This window comes from Anabas testudineus, chromosome 12 (assembly GCF_900324465.2).
Source record: "Anabas testudineus chromosome 12, fAnaTes1.2, whole genome shotgun sequence".
Classification (NCBI taxonomy): domain Eukaryota; kingdom Metazoa; phylum Chordata; class Actinopteri; order Anabantiformes; family Anabantidae; genus Anabas; species Anabas testudineus.
In genome coordinates this window covers 6,190,406-6,207,150 of record NC_046621.1, presented here as the reverse complement: position 1 = coordinate 6,207,150, position 16,745 = coordinate 6,190,406, and the positions used below count along the sequence as shown (strand labels likewise).

The 16,745-nt window shown below is 38.1% G+C and overlaps 1 protein-coding gene and 1 long non-coding RNA gene across 2 annotated transcripts; one reads left to right on the top strand and one right to left on the bottom strand.

The window, feature by feature from the left end:
• The first annotated feature begins 1,452 nt into the window (after positions 1-1,452).
• Positions 1,453-2,313, top strand: LOC113159290. The gene is made up of 2 exons (XR_003298610.1): positions 1,453-1,572; positions 1,681-2,313. It is a non-coding gene; the product is annotated as an uncharacterized LOC113159290 (long non-coding RNA).
• Positions 2,314-2,909: 596 nt separating this feature from the next.
• Positions 2,910-9,270, bottom strand: LOC113159104 (Golgi phosphoprotein 3-like). Its single transcript, XM_026355618.1, has 5 exons — positions 8,852-9,270; positions 8,305-8,436; positions 7,185-7,299; positions 6,429-6,589; positions 2,910-5,213 (listed from the first exon to the last, which is right to left on the bottom strand). The coding sequence occupies exons 1-5, from the start codon at positions 9,059-9,061 to the stop codon at positions 4,950-4,952; spliced, it is 882 nt and encodes a 293-aa protein (XP_026211403.1). The 5' UTR covers positions 9,062-9,270; the 3' UTR covers positions 2,910-4,949.
• Between the last annotated feature and the right edge of the window lie 7,475 nt (positions 9,271-16,745).

Genomic DNA, 16,745 nt, shown 5'->3' with positions numbered 1-16,745 from the left:
TTTCACTGACTATTCAGTGTTTTATCTATATTATATAATACCTGAAATAACATTAGTGTTGTTTAAATACTGTATCTTATCACTTTGAGTCCGTTAAGACACAGTCTCAGTCATTGATTCTCCTGTGAACTGTTGTTGTACTGTACTGTACATTCAGGACAAACTGTACTACTGGAAAAACATAACTGGTCTTTGTGGTGAGTTTATCTTAATGGTGAGTTCTCAAAATTCAAATTCTATCTATTGAACATCATGGCCCATGATGGAATATGATTATATGTACACATGACATTCAGCCGGATACTCTGACAGCTTTATTGACCAGTTATTTAAAGATTTAGAGTTAATTTAATAAATGTATTCAGTTTAAGAGGTCTAACTTTTGCGTCAAACAAAGACAGACAATACAGAAACTAAAAGTAAATCTGCTTCTCTATTTGGCTCTTTACTACAAAACAGTTAAATTTGTCACAACTGTGATTATACGTTTTCCATAATTTTTGCAGTCGTATAACAACAACAGTGACGTATTGCTCAAAAGCGTTCGGATCTGCCTGCAGACTGTGGTACTTTACTAACTTCCCCATTTCCGCATAAGGACACAGAGAGCTACAAGGCAAGCCCTAACTTGTTCATGATACCTGGTGTACAGTATTGAGACTTGAGGCCACATCTTAATAAGTGGGAGAATCACTGGAATGTTAATGAAATGAAATACATGTATACATATTCTATTGAAGGCTTTTTTGCCAGTTTGTGTTGTATGTAGGTCACAACACTGGTGCTGTTGTGTGTAATTTAATTCGAGGTGGTGTTGGTTGACTGAAATGCCTCTTTGTTGTAGAATGAATGCAGGCACTGAAAGTTGTCCATTCTGGTGTTGCTAGACCAGACGGTTCATCTACCGTGTTATAATTTAGGAGAGACAGAGTGGTAATAATGGAAATTCACTAGTGCTTCTGAGAACTGTTGTTCAGTCAAACCACACTACTACTAGAAAAACGCAGTAAATCTATGAGTGCAAGCCTAAGTTCTAAGCCTCAAACAACCCCCCCCCATGATGAAATCTTGCTTCATGTGACACGTTGTAAGTGTATGCGATGTTTGTTTCACTTTCTAAGCAAGACTACTCGTGACTGCGTTCAATACGTCATACGCTTTGAATGTACTGTACTTATGTATATAATTAAGCATGTACATGTTGATTCAAAGTACAAAGCACCTCTATCGGGCACAGACAATACGGTATGTGTTGTGCTCTACCAAAAGATACATGTTTTATGTAATGGCACTGATAAAGGTGCAATAACAACGTTGTAAATTAATAGTGGCCAAACAAGTGGGAGGAACTTGGCTGAGACTGTTGGGGATTCCGCATCAAAGTGACGTCATCACTAGTAGCAGAGACAGGGTATTTAAGCCTGCCCTTCTATCCTTAGTTCAAACCTGTTCCTTCTTGTCAAGCCGACGCTACAGAGCTTTAAAAGCGCCGAGGGAAAGGAAACACTGAGCCTTTCAATCTTTCTTCTCAGTCCCAGACAGACAGGAGCACTTTGAAAATGGCCAGCCAAGGTGAGTGTCTATGAACTTGAACTGCTTTTAATTAAATTCATATACTATAACATGTATTAGACTTAGATACTGAACTCATCTCACCTGACGGGTTTCTTTCGCCCACAGACTTTGCTGCCACTATTGATCTATGTGCGCATGAGTTACGTCAAGCTGGAGACAGACTTTACTGGAAATACAAACTGCTGGAAATACTGATCAAGAACTACAAGACTGTTACGCAAATCAAGTGAGACGCGACGCCAAAGTACGTCAAGATGAACGAGATTTTGCTTCACTAGAAGGTATTCACAGTAAGAGCTGATGAGTTTTGATTTAAGACTCACCACTGTTGCCAAAATGTTGGCTCTGGATGTACATAAGCGTAAGGAAGTCCCTTCATATGGTTGCTGTACATAAGCTGTCAGTGGACTGCTGTCACGTACTGTACAAGAGCTGGAGCCCAGACGTGTAGGATGCTGATTCAGATTCATATCCATGAATATGTAACCGATGTGGTGACTGGACCCACGGGGATCAAATGAACAGAAGTACTCTGCTGAACGTGTTGACTGTCACATGTAGTCTATTCTTACTACTGTATATGTGAATTGTTTTTCATGGTGTGCTCTCTAAGGGCTGTCACGTTTAAGTTTAACCGACAAGATGTATGATTCAGTTAGTTATCTACTGAAATATCTTTTAAAAATGTCTTCGTTGTGGGAAGTTCTGAAAGACTTGTTAATAAAAGATATTCAGTCAGTCTAGTGTCTGGATCTTTTGGCAGCTCTGTTCTGGATCAGCATTTTCCCTATTACTGAGGTTCTATTTTAGTAAATATCAAAGAGCTGTAGGTGCACAGTTGTGTTTTCAATGAATGACTTTAAGGGAGGGGGTTGTGAAGACTGAGACCTTGTTCACTGTCACTGCAAGAGAGATCAATTAATTTTCTTTGATTTGCAAGTAAAACACAGATGGCAGTTGAGAGTCACAGAGTCATCTTAGAGTAAAACAAAATCTGTCTACACAACAGTGCCACATCAAATCCTCTTTCATGAACATGATTCTGTTCAGTTTTTGCAGAAGCTGTTTTAGATAGGCGTCTCATACTGACATTTAGATCAAAGAGGAGAGCTGGAATAATAGAAACATGTCTAAGCAAAATGCAGAAGACTTAACAGGAGAAACATGATATAGAATCTATAACTATCAAACATTTGGTGTTTTTGCTGTAATTATAACTAACATTTCCAAAATAGTTGATTAACTGGTGACAGTAATTGTTAAATTAATTCTCACATCTCAATTAATTCACAAATATATATGAAATTAAAAAAAAGACAACAGCAAAACAGTGCTAAATTCAGGCACTTAAAGGATCCTTATTTTATTTTGTGTGGTAATACAAAAGCATACAGAATTATAGAGGATAGGAGAGAAGATCCCTTTCATTGAATTCCATTAGATCATACACATAAAATGACTAATAATTACATACAAGCTTTTCTCTGCAGCTACAACCACGAGTACCTCAGCCCTCCACCGATAGTTGCATGCATGGTCTGTCTGCTGTAACTGGAACCCAACAGTCCTTCACACCTACAGGTTTATTGTAGTTAAAAAAAAAAATTATAATAATGCCATGACACAACGGGTGACTTCGTAAATAGATCACACTGATCTGACCAGAATGTTTACAATCATAAAAATATACGGAAACAGACATTTTTCCCAGACCTGCACCAAAGCATATTTGAAACTAGTTTTTGCTCCAGTAAACTGCATCTTGGTTAAGTTTCAGTCATTAAAAAGGACTTGTCAGGTAACGCTCCCATCATCTGAATATATGAACCAATACAACACGCCCATATTGGCCTATTGGTTAGAAATAACATCTGATAGTGACACGACATGACAAATTAAAAGAAGGAAGCGTAAAGGATCGGTTCACCCTAATGACAAAGAATATTTCGTCATTTACCCACAGGTCTCTAGTGGTGTAATCCACTGAATATTCTGATGACAGTTTTCATGGGTAATTCCTTCAGCTGAAAGAAGTTCCAAAAGAAAATATTTACTGTAAAGTCTGTGAATTAGTCACAAGGAAACTTCTGCACAACAAATAAAAAGAATTTCCTCTCACCCTCATTTACAGGCATTTATCTTAAAACTGAAATAAAACCATATCTGCCTGCAAACTCAGATATCACTAGTGTTATGTGAGAAAAGGAAATTAATTCAACATAATTTAGAAGAATGGCCCCCGCCTTCTGTATAACAATCTGCTAACGATCATGCCATAAAGCTTGTTTAGGCTGGTCACAGAGATCCGAATAGATATTATCTGAAGAATAAGAGTGTACTTTTTTAAAATTACTTTAAAATATTTAAAGGCCATGGTTCACCATGGTTAAGGTTAATAATTTTCAATCTCATCTTCACAAGCGGGTTACTTAACCCATGTAAAATCCCTATAAATACTAGCCTATCAACAGGGCTACCAAGTGTGCAAAATATTCAATAAATGGCAGACTACTCCAAGCATTGATTAACAACATAAAGAGAAATGGAAGACTAGTCTCATTCTATAAACATTGAACAGACCATTGCAGAAACAGAAAAGTAAGATAAAAGTTTTGTTAGACTCAAGGTTTGCTTCTTCATTTAGGTGCGAGTCTTTAAGGGCCAAATTACCCAGCTCGCTGTTAATGACTACAAAGAGTCCTCTCTTTCCTCCCCAAAAACGCATTGAAGAAGAAAGGAGAACTGTGAACTCAACAAGATGACGGAATGAATCAGTAACACATTCAAGTAGTGTGTTCCAACATGAACGTAAATATGAACTCCCAATACAGGTGGGCTTTACTCGGTGGAAGCAGGAAACCTGCATGAGTGCGTGGAGCATAAAGAGCTGGGTGATTTGCTTTCCTTTATCCTTGCATAAGCTTGTGGGACAATATGGAGACGAGACCAAGACTTGAGATCTTGTAGTAATGAAGAGATGAGGTTTCCTTAGTGTAGAAGGGAAACTTGGCCCCAGTCATAATCTTCATATTCACCATGACTACTGCTGCTACCTGCTTTGTTCTTTGACGTCACCCAACATTAACAACAGCCCATCAGTTCGTAGTGTTGATGTTAAGAAGTATAGCAGCCGGTCATTTTCCATTTGAAGACCTTTTCAAACCAATCAAATGTTGGTGAACCCCACCACCAATTGGATTGCACTGTTTTAATATGGACTACCACCAAAATGTCATCCGGAATAGACATACAGACTCCCCAACCAAAACAGATTGTCTCATTAAAGTGAAGTCTGTCTCATTAAGTGAAGTCCTTCAACCAATTAAATAACACAGACCACAGCCAGATCATCCAGTCCAACCAATCAGGTGTTTTCATTTAGTAAATGCAGCCACTACAGCCCACATAAGTTCATTGACGTTGGGCTTTGCGCTCTCTTTCTCCGGCTCCAGCTCTAGCAGAGTGTGGACTCTCTTCATGGCCAGGTCGTACTGATCGTCTTGGAGAGGGGCGAAGGCATTCTCAAGAACGTCGGATGAATGGGCCAGAAGGATTAAAGCAAGAACTCTCTTGTCCATGCGGTGAGGATCGTTGACCCACTTCTCCAAAACGGAGTCCTGGACCTTCTTGACGAGGCGCTGTAGGAAACAAGAGGAATATATGTTTTTAGCCATTATTCACACATGGGTCATTTTTAAGTCATACATACATTCAACTAAGTGAAAACATATTCACTTTCCCAGTTCGCTATTAAATACTGAAGCCTAGCCGACAGGCAGCGTGATTTATCAAGAAAGACTCCACCTACGACTATAGCTCTGTCCAAAGGTTAGCAACCAGAACATCTACAGTTAACTCAACACTCGGGCTGTTATGGTTCTGAAAGTGAGAAGCTGCAGCACAAATGTCCACGACCTTGTGCCTTGATTCGGGAAGATACGAGTGTATGTCATCTGAGTTTCAGTAGGAACAATGACAGTTCCACTTTCAATGGGAAATCTTGGAAAACTTGTATTTCTTGTTTATTTTCTTTGTTGAAGATTTAACACTTGCTTTGTCTGTGATATCGGAATGTAGCATGAGCTGTGAACTTCAGCTCTAGTGAGGTGTTCGACGACAGTTCAGACTGTAGTTCATCTGTATTTCAATACAATTAAAATTTTCTTGTCTTTAATTTTACTGTTGATATTTTAAAGTTATTAATAAAAAGTATTGAAAGAAATATCAGAAATGCTCCATTTTCTGTCAGATCGTCTGGATTTAATTGACAGCAGCTGGTGAGCTCAGCCCACTCAGCAGGCAGAGAAATGAGAGGAAAAAAAAGTACACAAGCAGAAAGGGTTTTGTTAGTAGTGGAGGGAACTGCCCAAAGTGATATTTACAGGTAACTAATGTTTTGTACATTAGTTAAGACACAGTTATGTCCATAGTTTATACATCAAATAGTTGGATTGCCTGTATGAGAACCAGATCTCTATTTTTGGTTAATGAGCTCATGGATTTCGGATTGGTTGGTGAAGATAAAGGGAGCTATTATCAAACAAAAATCTAAAATGGAAATTTCTACTTGTCGGGTTACATTTTTTTTTCTTCAAAGCCAGATCACTTATCTGTGCTGCAGCAGGAAAAACATGCACCCCTGGTAATTCCTGGTGAACTTGAACATGATTCACAAATGTTACATTGCATGTTGAACTTGCATACAATTACGATGAGTGTGACTCTTGTCTCATAAAAAGATAAATCCTCATGATTCCAAACTAAGAATAAAAATACTGCTGGCAATGTAAAGCTTTTACTTCTCAGTCAAAACTTTCCAGCACCTTTTTGAACTATTTTACGTAAAGCCTTACCTGTTTAATGGTGCTGTTGGTAAGCGGATGTGTGGTCATGTCAAAAAGCAGGAAGTTCTGTTTCTCTGTGGTGAGGACGCCTTTCTCCACAAGGTTTTTTGCCAAACGTTCTCTAACATTCCTCAGCTGGTAGTGCAGCTTCAGGGGGTTCCAGGTCTCCCCTAATGGACAGCGCGAGAGGCATTTGAAGACATTAAACACTTACTGTGTGTATTATTTTAATTTTATCACTTTAAAAATACTAGTCGTATAATTTTATGAAGACGTCGGAGAAAATGACTAATACTGGGTAATTATATGTAAAATTTACAAAAAATAAGTTTCACCTTATTACGAAACTGTTCTTGATAATTAATATTTATATGATAATTAGTGTCATTTAATGCAATGTAAGAATAAAATAAAATATACACTAAATTAAATAAAAGTGACAACTGAGATATTACTAGAGCTTCAACTAACAGTTACTTTCATTATCTTTACATATCAGATTGTAAAAAATCTTGTTTTATCCAACCACCAGTAACACCCAAAGATATTCTGTTTACAATTATGTACAATCAAGAAAAGCTGCAGGCGTTCACATTTGCACAGGTGACGTTAGTTCTTGTAAAATTACTAAAACCGTTCCATTCTCAAAAGAGCTTCTGCACTTACTGTCCAGACTAACCGACTGAAAGGTTATAGCTAAAGATAGTGATGGAAATAACAAATGCTATGAAAAAAATAAATCGATCAGGGCAGGGTTTATCTTACCACTCAGCAGCTCTATCCAGCTCTGGACGGTCTCTGCAGGCTGCGTTTCTTTAATGTGTTTCAAGGCCTCATCCAGCAACACATCTCCCGTCGGGGCATCTGACTTGCAGATCACCTTAGCAAACAAAAGCAATCATATTTGAACTAGGATGTTGATTTACAGTGCGTCTCATTTATACCTAGACCTAAATCATGTACGATCAAGAGACTCTGGTGCATTATGTGCTTTTTAAGAAAACGTCTAGATGTCTTTCAGCAGCTGAACGCCTTTCTAAATTCCAGTCAGGAATTAATTTTGTCTTACTAACGTCTCGAACAGCTTTACATAAATACAGTTGTAATATTCTATGTTAGTGCTCCACTGCAGCATTTTACCTGACATTCTGGAAAAGTAGCACAGTGGTTAGCTGGTTTTAATCCCATCTGAACTCCAGGGACTACTTTGTGTATCCAGAAATTGCACACACACATGATGAGCATACAAAAATGACGTGGTGTTTCCCAAGGCTCCATTCTTGGGCCTTTCTTTCTTCCACTAGCTCAAATTAAACAACACAAAATCTTATAGACAGAAATATTTATACAATTGAAATACCAGGTGACGATGATCCTAATCAAAGATAGGTCTACAAAGCAAATCAATAACTAGATGTCCCAAACCCTTCCCCAGTCAATAACTAGAAGAAGAGTCATGGAGCATAAAGTAGAGTGATTAAGAATGATTCACTAACGATAAAGACCACAAACAAATTAGAATTACAAATTGAGTACACCATCACTTTAAGAATACAATAAGAATTAGGGGACTTCTCATATTTCATTTGACCTTACTCTGTACTTTAATTTATATTCTCATGATCAGTTATTCTATTTCATCTCATCTTATTTGACCATGTTATGCATTTATGGACAGCACTTTGTTTTGGCTCTCTGTTGCACAAACAGAACTACCTTGAATGCTACGGGTCCCTACAGCTGAAAAGCATCCTTGTGTCATAGGATCATAATGTCTGGGTGTCAAATGTCCTCCACTGCACTGTTCGGTTTTGCAGACTACACGCAGCCCTGTATGTTGTTTGTTGTTCCCGAGAAGAGGCGAGCGCATCAGCGTGGGTCTCACCTTCCTGGAGAGCAGGCCTTTCCTCCTCACCCCGCAGGCCTCCAGCTGTAGCCTCCCCCTCAGAGCCAGCTCGACCAGCATGCAGCCTCGAAGCCCGGAAGAAATACAGTCGTTCCAGAAAGACGTGTAACCCTGAGGAGGAGGTGGAGGAGGTGGAGGAAAACCAAACAATCAGACAAGGTGCAGCGTATGTTCACTTAGCTGACGTGTGGCACGTCTGCTCGAGTCGTTCCGGAAATTATCCAGGTAACACAGGCTGGATAATTATTTCCATTCACGTTTACGAATAACCACAAATATGCAGCGATAAAATATAACGTTTATATTATAATTGGACACTAGGTTAAATAACATGACATGCAGCTTCACTAACATTAAACTGTGAATCCAGCAAACATCCACTTTGTGTTTTTTTTTTTTGTATTATTTATTTTATTTTACCCCAATAAACAAGTTAAACAAACGAAGTTAGCTTCTCGTCTGCTGACGTACACACAGCTTTAACGAAGAAGTTAGCAGCTCGTCGGATTAAAGTCGACACACACACCTCTCGGTCCTTTAGGCCCAACAGCAACACTTCCTCCATCAGTGTGAGCCTAGTTTCCTTCGAGTCCGCCTTGTCGTCGTCGTCCTCTTCCCCGCGGCGCGCCTCGTCCTCCTCCTCGCCCGACTCCCTCTCCTTGTCGGCGGCGGCGCTGCGAATGGCCTCGGTCCTCCGCTGGACGAGGCCCGAGGTCCTCTGCGTGAGAGAAGTCATAGCTGCTGCTGCTGCTGCTGCAAAACGATCAGATCCGGAGAAAAGCGCCGAGCTGGACCAGTCAGAAATGTTGGCAGCATGTAACCCGACTATTAAAGGTGAAAATGGGGAAACAGCGGACGGGTCGAGGACAGACAGCCGTTAACGCTCGGCGGTTCTCGGGACTCCTGCTTCGACTCTGCCCATTTCCTGATCCAACATGGTGGCGGTGACGTCGGCTGTGGTCCGAACTGAACCGTGAACGCACCACGTGTGTTGCTTTCACATATCCTCGGAAATTTAACCGTTACACACGCACCCAAGGCAACAGAAGCTGATTTATTTGTCAAGTACAACTTAAAGGAAGACAGAAAGTACAACATAAACACCAGACAATCATAATAAACACAATACTAATAATAAATATGTAATTTGTATGCAACTAATTATACCTTGTAATAGTAATATCATAGATATGGACATAAAAGTAGCAGAAAGGGGACACGATTAAAAAGCATATACGTAGATAAATAAAACCAGGTATAGATGTAAATAAAATTAGAGTAAATAAAAAACTAAGATGATAGTAAAGCGTAATATGATTCTATATAGTACAGAGCTGACAGTGTATACATGCACATGAAACTAAGAGCAGTTATTAGTTATGCAAAGGGTGAAAAGGATATTTCATTGTCCCTTTTAAGTTAAACAAGGTATGGTATAGGTATGGTATATTTTGTTCATTTAATTTGAAAAGAACATAAATTACGATATCAATGACACAACAATAAGAATTCATTAAATGTAACTGTTTAGGTTTTGGGTTAGCACAAAGTAAATCCCCTTTTCCATATTAAAATAGGGTGGAATATTCTCCTATGAGGTTGCGTGGCAGCCAGTGGCACTGAAACCACTGCTAAGATAGAAGGCAGAATGGATTTCATTAAATATCAGCATATTCTGGAGGCACATGTTGAGCAGTCGGCCAAGAAAGTAAAACTGAAAAAATGTTGACTTCTGCAACGGGACAGTAATCCAAAGCATACCTCAAAGTTCACCACAGGCCGAAGAGTTTGAAACAGCCCTCACAGTATCCTTATGTGTGAGTAAACCTTAAACATGACGTATAGAAGAACTAAACATAAAAATGTAATTAATGATTTAAGTAATTTTAAACAAAACACAATAGATACGTAAATAACTGTAACAGACAACATAAATGCAGTAATGCTATTATATTACATATTATATTCATACTATGCATTTGAATGGATAATTGATTGATCGATTGAAATTAATGGAAGCTGCTCAGACTTTTTGCAAAAAAGTAAAACTGTGTCCAAGTGTCAACCAGGACTTTTTTGAGCGTTGTTGGAATTTAATATAGCCTACCACACATTCACATTTATTTTTATCATTTAGGTAGGCCTACATGTTTAGCTGACAAACATATTATTAGAAAGCTAGGTGTGCTTCAGGAACAGTGTTATTTTTCAAATTAAAAGACACTGATAAGTGCAGTATAGACGGTCAGCACAAGGTGGCAGGCTTTGTATGAGAAATAGAAACTACTCTGCTGCAATTCCTCTTCTTTTCCTTCCTACTCTGTACCTGGATGTCCTCTTTCAGAAAATCAGTATTCTCCTTTGCACTGGAAACATCCTCATATTTGCCATAAACATATCAAGGATTTGACAGATATGCTGAATCTGAATGATTAACACTAACTAGAATGTTTATATGAGAAAGAGACATTACCATTAATAAATGCATTGGAGCTCAGAAAGAGAACCTAACTGTGTGACGCTAATGATTATGATGATTTATTCATCAATTTGTTCGATAGTTTTTTAAGTTGGAACAGTTATTTTGATTATTATCGTGACTGTGGCTTGGAAGTAGTGTCTCTGTGGGAAGGAAACTTGGCCACTTCACTAAAATTGAATCCATTCAGTCATTCATGTATAATTGTCTACAGACAGACTTTAAATAAACTCATCAGAGGGAAAGCTTGTTGCTATATAGTATAATTTTACATCACACCACTGTTAAATAAAGTGGCACACGTAACTTGGTATGTGCATACAGTGTGCTGTATTGTGCAAACATTTTCATCTCTTTAGATATTTAGATTTTTCCACCAATAAATAAATTCTTCAGTATGCTAATTACCCCAATCCTACAGTGAGAGTCACAAAGAACTATATTCAGACAGAAGAAGAACAAGGAATGCTGCAACAGATGCGGTGGTGCCTACACAGCCCTAATCTCAGAGTCAGCCTTAGATAACATGAAAAGAGACAATACACTGAAACAGACTAAATACAGAGAATATCTGTGGTAACCTCTCAGAGAGGTCTGGAAAAACCTAACCTTGAAAAACTGCAAATGAACCAATATTACTGATTATGTTTGTACAGAAAAGTGTTGTGCAGTAAGACTGCATTGTCCTTTTTTCCGTCACCTCCACTAAATAAATTGTGCTATTGTGTCTGACTTACTTTGTGATATCGAACAAGACTAGTTGTGAAAAATGGAAGGAAAGTCCATGAACACGGGTCTGGAGTTTGTCATGCCTTGTTATGTCAAGAAAGGCACAGGTAACTAATAACATGAAAAGGTTAAGCATGCACAAAACCTGGGCCCTGGAACTGGAACAATTAAATGTATGTGTGAGCAAAGCTGTTATTGATGTTATTGGTTGCCTTTCCTGCTGTGAAAATGCCATCTATTGAAAAGGTCACACCACAAGAAAAATACATCTTAAATGTTCTTAAGACATTTAGCTTCGTAAATACAAACATCTAGTTTTTGTATTGTAATGTATAATATGCTTGTGCTTTACTTCCAAAATTAGAACATGTCTTGCGCAAAATTACATCAAACATTTAAGAAAATATCAAATCATCTCCATCTCCATGTGATCTGGCTGATGCTTTGAAAAGAGAAACAGTAACATATGTGAATTGGACGTGAACAGGTTTGGTTGGCTGCACTGTTGCTGACATTGTAGTTGTCATGCTTGCAATGGTCAGTGTAGTCTTGTCAACATTGTGAACTCATTACTTTGCACACACAGCAACATACATTTTGTATGATGCCTCATTCCCAGAGTAACAGATCTAATATGAATTTATTCTGTAGTTTAATTAGACAAATTTTGGATAAATTTGTGTGAAGTATATCCTGTGCTTTCACCTTATTCTGCAGTTGTAGCCTGTACTGTAATGAACTTTCTTCTTTTTCGCTCTGTACAAATACGATGCTGCATGCAGGTCCTATATAATTGGTTCAGTCACATTTGTAGCTCATAGAAAGGTGTTCAACTGTTGTATATGATTCTGCTTTTGAATTTCCCCCCCAAAAAGTAAGATGTTATAACCAGATTGGTTTGACGTTAAATTAATGAGATGATTTTCCATTTGATCCACGTGGTTAAAAGTTGATCTTTTCATTAGCCAGAGTATGGTCATTATCAGCAAGATTTCCTGAGTGGTAATGAGTAAAGCAGACAATTTGCGACACGCCTTTTCAGTAGGACAAACAAAGCATCACGTTCAACCAGGTTTATTTCAGATTCTGTTGAAGAAAACACATCCCAATAACCTGAATGTCTAAAGCACCGGAATGGTGAATCCTTTAAGTATTCACACTCCCTTAAAGGATTAAAGTTTGTAGCAAATAGATGATCGCAGGCAGCAACAGCACATGAAGAACAAGAGGATTTAATCTGAGATCAGATCACACTGTTGTCCCCTGTGGGGAAATTAAGTAATTGCAGTAGGAAGCAGCGTTTCAGTGAGGTTAAAGGTGCAGCAATCAACAATAATGTGAAAGAACTACAGTCTATTGATGATTAATACACTATACAGACATAACCCAACAACAGTTCCCTAAGACCAGTTCTTCAGTCTGCAATTCTCTTATTTTGACACATACCAAATTTGACTTTATTGTACAAAGAAAATCTACTCACGAGTCCAGAGCCAGGAATAACGCTGAAACAATGATTTATTTGCAGATATCACATTTTTCAGCTCGGTCCATTACCGAGTTGAAGCTTATTCACTTGCAGGAACACAGTGATTGCATCTCTTGCATATTGCATTTGCATCTGCATATTAACAAGTTGACTTGGTCAAAAGCTTGTTTCAATCCATGGTTAAGACTTTCTGCATCCTCACCTAAACCACATTGCCTCACTACACTGTTTTCCTATGCATATTGCAAACTGCCTCACAGCACTATATCTGTTATATGAATATTAACTACAACATAACATAATGAGCTATCCTACATTGATTGTTTTAAAAACGTATCATACAGTAATAATAACCGAACAATTAACATGCAAAAAAAAATGTGTATCAGAGAGCATTTGGAAAAGAAATGCATGCCCAACATTCCTGTGCATAAAAAGCATGTAAGAAATACATCTCAAATATGTATTTTTCTATTTTTTTATAAAATTATTTGTGGTTGAGGCATCTCAAGTTGTTCTGGGTGTAATATGCCTGAGGTATATGGACCACTGCATTCACAGTGTAAATTTTTATCCAATTACATTCACAACATTATATTACACAGTTTGTTTTCCAACTGTTATTTATCAGAGGCACTGACATTTATACTACATAACACTTTGTTTCGCTGTATCAAAAATCTCATTTCATCCACACTTAAATGAAGACTGATTAAGTTTTTCTCCCAGCTAAAGGGTGACAAGACACTTTTTACTTAGAGCTGAAACATGAATACAGCTGCTGCTCTAGGTTTGGTTTGCAGCATCTTTTAAATGGGGGCAGCAGACCTTAGTTTAAAACAAGAAAAAGTTCACACATTGATCCTGCTTTGTGAGACTCCTGGAGTCCTCCTTCTGTTCAAAGATAGTTGAGACTTTACTTCTGACGTTGTGGTGTTTATGGTGTATATATATTCAGATTTTTCAAATGCATATTTTCCAATTTATTGTTTGCATTACCACACTTTGTTATAGTTCCACTTAGCTGTTCAATGGTAGTATTCAATTACTGAATAGGTTAGTGGAAATTAAAGTGCATTATATACTGTACTGTTGTATATCAAACAATACACACAAACATTTGTATATTGAAGTAACTCATTAGTAAAGCTTTTAATAGCTGTGTTTGTACAATATTATGAATATATAAACGGATTAAACCCCATGCTTTTTCAAAAGTCATAACACATCCCAAACAGGCTTCAAGAACAAACACTGTCTTCTTTTGTGATGTTAAGGAGCCCTCGAGTGTGGCTCTACAAATTCCTTGGAGAGATGATTCCTCGGATGGTTGGAAATATGCTTTGTGTAAACAGTCATCTCTGCTACCATCACAGCCAAGACAGCCGGCCGACACTCTGACCATTTAGGTAACATATTTGCACGCAGTCCAAGATGACAAGAAGTACAGGCATTAGGGTGTTAGGCCTGGAAAAAATCTCAAAGTAAATGTCATCATGCTGAAGTCTCATCACATGTAACTGAAAACAAAAAGGTTTAACATTACACTCAGCGTCAACCTGATCAAACTAAGACATTGAATTCAAATAAAATCTTATAAAAAGAAAGTTAAAGCTTTATCTGCTGTCAAAAAACATATTTCAAATACACAAACATTTGACGTGAATTCTACTTGATGTATCAGCTCATCATCTGCTACCCCCACTGACACTATTAATAAACCTTTGGATCCCTGTGAAGCCTACCAGAGGTCTTTGGTTTTAAATGGACCAAACAAAACATCTGTATTTTTCACTTTGTACATTTCTGTGCTCTGAACCTGCAGTTCTAGTCCTGACAAGGAGTCTAAATCACTCCCCAGAGCTTTAATGGAGGCCACACTCAGACCCATATTGGAGCCATTTCCTGCCTCTGGAGTAGGCAAAGGGCTGACCCTTAGTGCCCCCTCTATATAAATGCAGAAGAACACACTCCCTTAGAGACAACTAGGGGAGTCACTTTCTATTGCACTGCAGTAAGTGAATTACAGAATCCTTCAATTGCCCGCTACACTGTGTCTCACTAGAGAATAATGGCTGAGAAAATATGATTATATTTAATAGCTTGTGATATTCAAAAGCCCCAGTGAATACTAGATGGCTGAGAAAAAGCAGAATCACAATTTTGGGATCATATAAGAAAGGGCTGGAAAATGAAGCCAATTGTCCCCCAGCTTGTTACAATAATAAGAAACAAGATAGGAAAAAAGGCTCATATGTATTGGAATAATTGTAGAGTAAAAGGTCACGCCTCCAAATTTTAAAATTGTTTCTCCGTTTTGGGCTGTTGTGAACCTGAAAAGTGAAACAGAAGCTAAGTGCAATTTCTACTGCAATGATGACAGCAGCACAAGGACATACTCGCTCCAGGGCCTGATGGGACTAAAGGCTGTGTGCCATACACACACAGCCAACAACAGGAAGAATACTAAACATAAAAAGACACTGAAAGAGAAAGGATAATGAGGTAAAAGAAAGAAAGCAGCGCAGTGCCTCAACATCTGCTCCAACTCGACACAATTAGTGGAACTGCTTTGCCTTCACCCCATTCACAGTGACATGGATAATAAACACAACAATGAGGTAATACATCTGCAGCGTATAATGCATCTGACCGAAGAGTAATTCACAGACCTGAATACATGTATTGAAAGTCTCATATCTAGGTCACAGATCAGCTGATGAACTAAAGAAGTCTCTGATCACGTGCGTTTGGCTGAATGAAGCCTGTTGTCTCGAAATCACAACAGAAAACATCACAATAACAGAGGAAATGTAACATAATGACTGACTTGTTTAACATTTATTATCCCCATAATTAAAATTTAAAACTACTGTAGAGTTAAAACTGCAGGATTATTGGGCTCAGTTCAGTAAAGTTGTTTACTGTGGCTATAATGAATAGTTTTATAAAAGAAGTCTCATACAGTGATGAAGACAGAGAGAATTACTATCTGCTGCTCCGTTGGCTTTACAGAGCAAAAAGGCTCAAACAATTCACTCTACATAAACTACCTACCTTACCCTACCAGACAGTAAAAGTTAATGACCAGCTGGTGAACAGCACTTAGCAACTAAAGAGCCAGATGTTTCCATCAGATGTTGGAAGAAACCAAAACTAGAATTAGAGGACTGTAAATGTTGGGTTTCCAAAACGGTTTGTGAGCTTCCAGGGATTTATATCTAACAAAGAAACATGACAAATCTCCTGCACAATGTCTTACTTATTCATTTACAATGTTTCAGTCTCTAGGATCTTCATCCGGTTTACCTGATCTCAGGTGGGCAGAAGGGACATAGATTTATTTCACATTTCTGTATCAGTTGATGTTTTCCTCCAGTGCACCTGTCTGTGTGCCTGCCGTGTTCGATTTCTAACTAAAATGAAGAAATAATAAGGTTAAATGGCAGTACGAGTGACTACAAGTGATGTTAATGCTAACTAGTATTAGGTTAAAATGTATTATTGTCATATTAAACAGCAATATTCACCTTTAATTGACTGGTCACATCAGATCGCTGTTAGCCTGTCAGCAACACACTTGTTCTTTTTTTTTTTTTTTTTATTGTAAGAGTAAAAAAGAGTGTTGTGGGTGTACATGGGTGTATAGGATCCTTCATTTTGTAATGTTTCCTACAGGAAACCTTTAACAATGGGACCCCTCTCGGGGCTCTGAAAACCAGC

Excerpts from the sequence above, each read along its gene's own strand:
- LOC113159104 (XM_026355618.1), bottom strand. The coding sequence starts at position 9,061 with ATGACTTCTCTCACGCAGAGGACCTCGGGCCTCGTCCAGCGGAGGACC. Across the intron at positions 7,300-8,304 it reads AAGGCCTGCTCTCCAGGAAG|GTGATCTGCAAGTCAGATGC; the intron begins GTGAGACCCACG and ends TTGTTTGCTAAG. Across the intron at positions 6,590-7,184 it reads CTGGATAGAGCTGCTGAGTG|GGGAGACCTGGAACCCCCTG; the intron begins GTAAGATAAACC and ends GCTGTCCATTAG.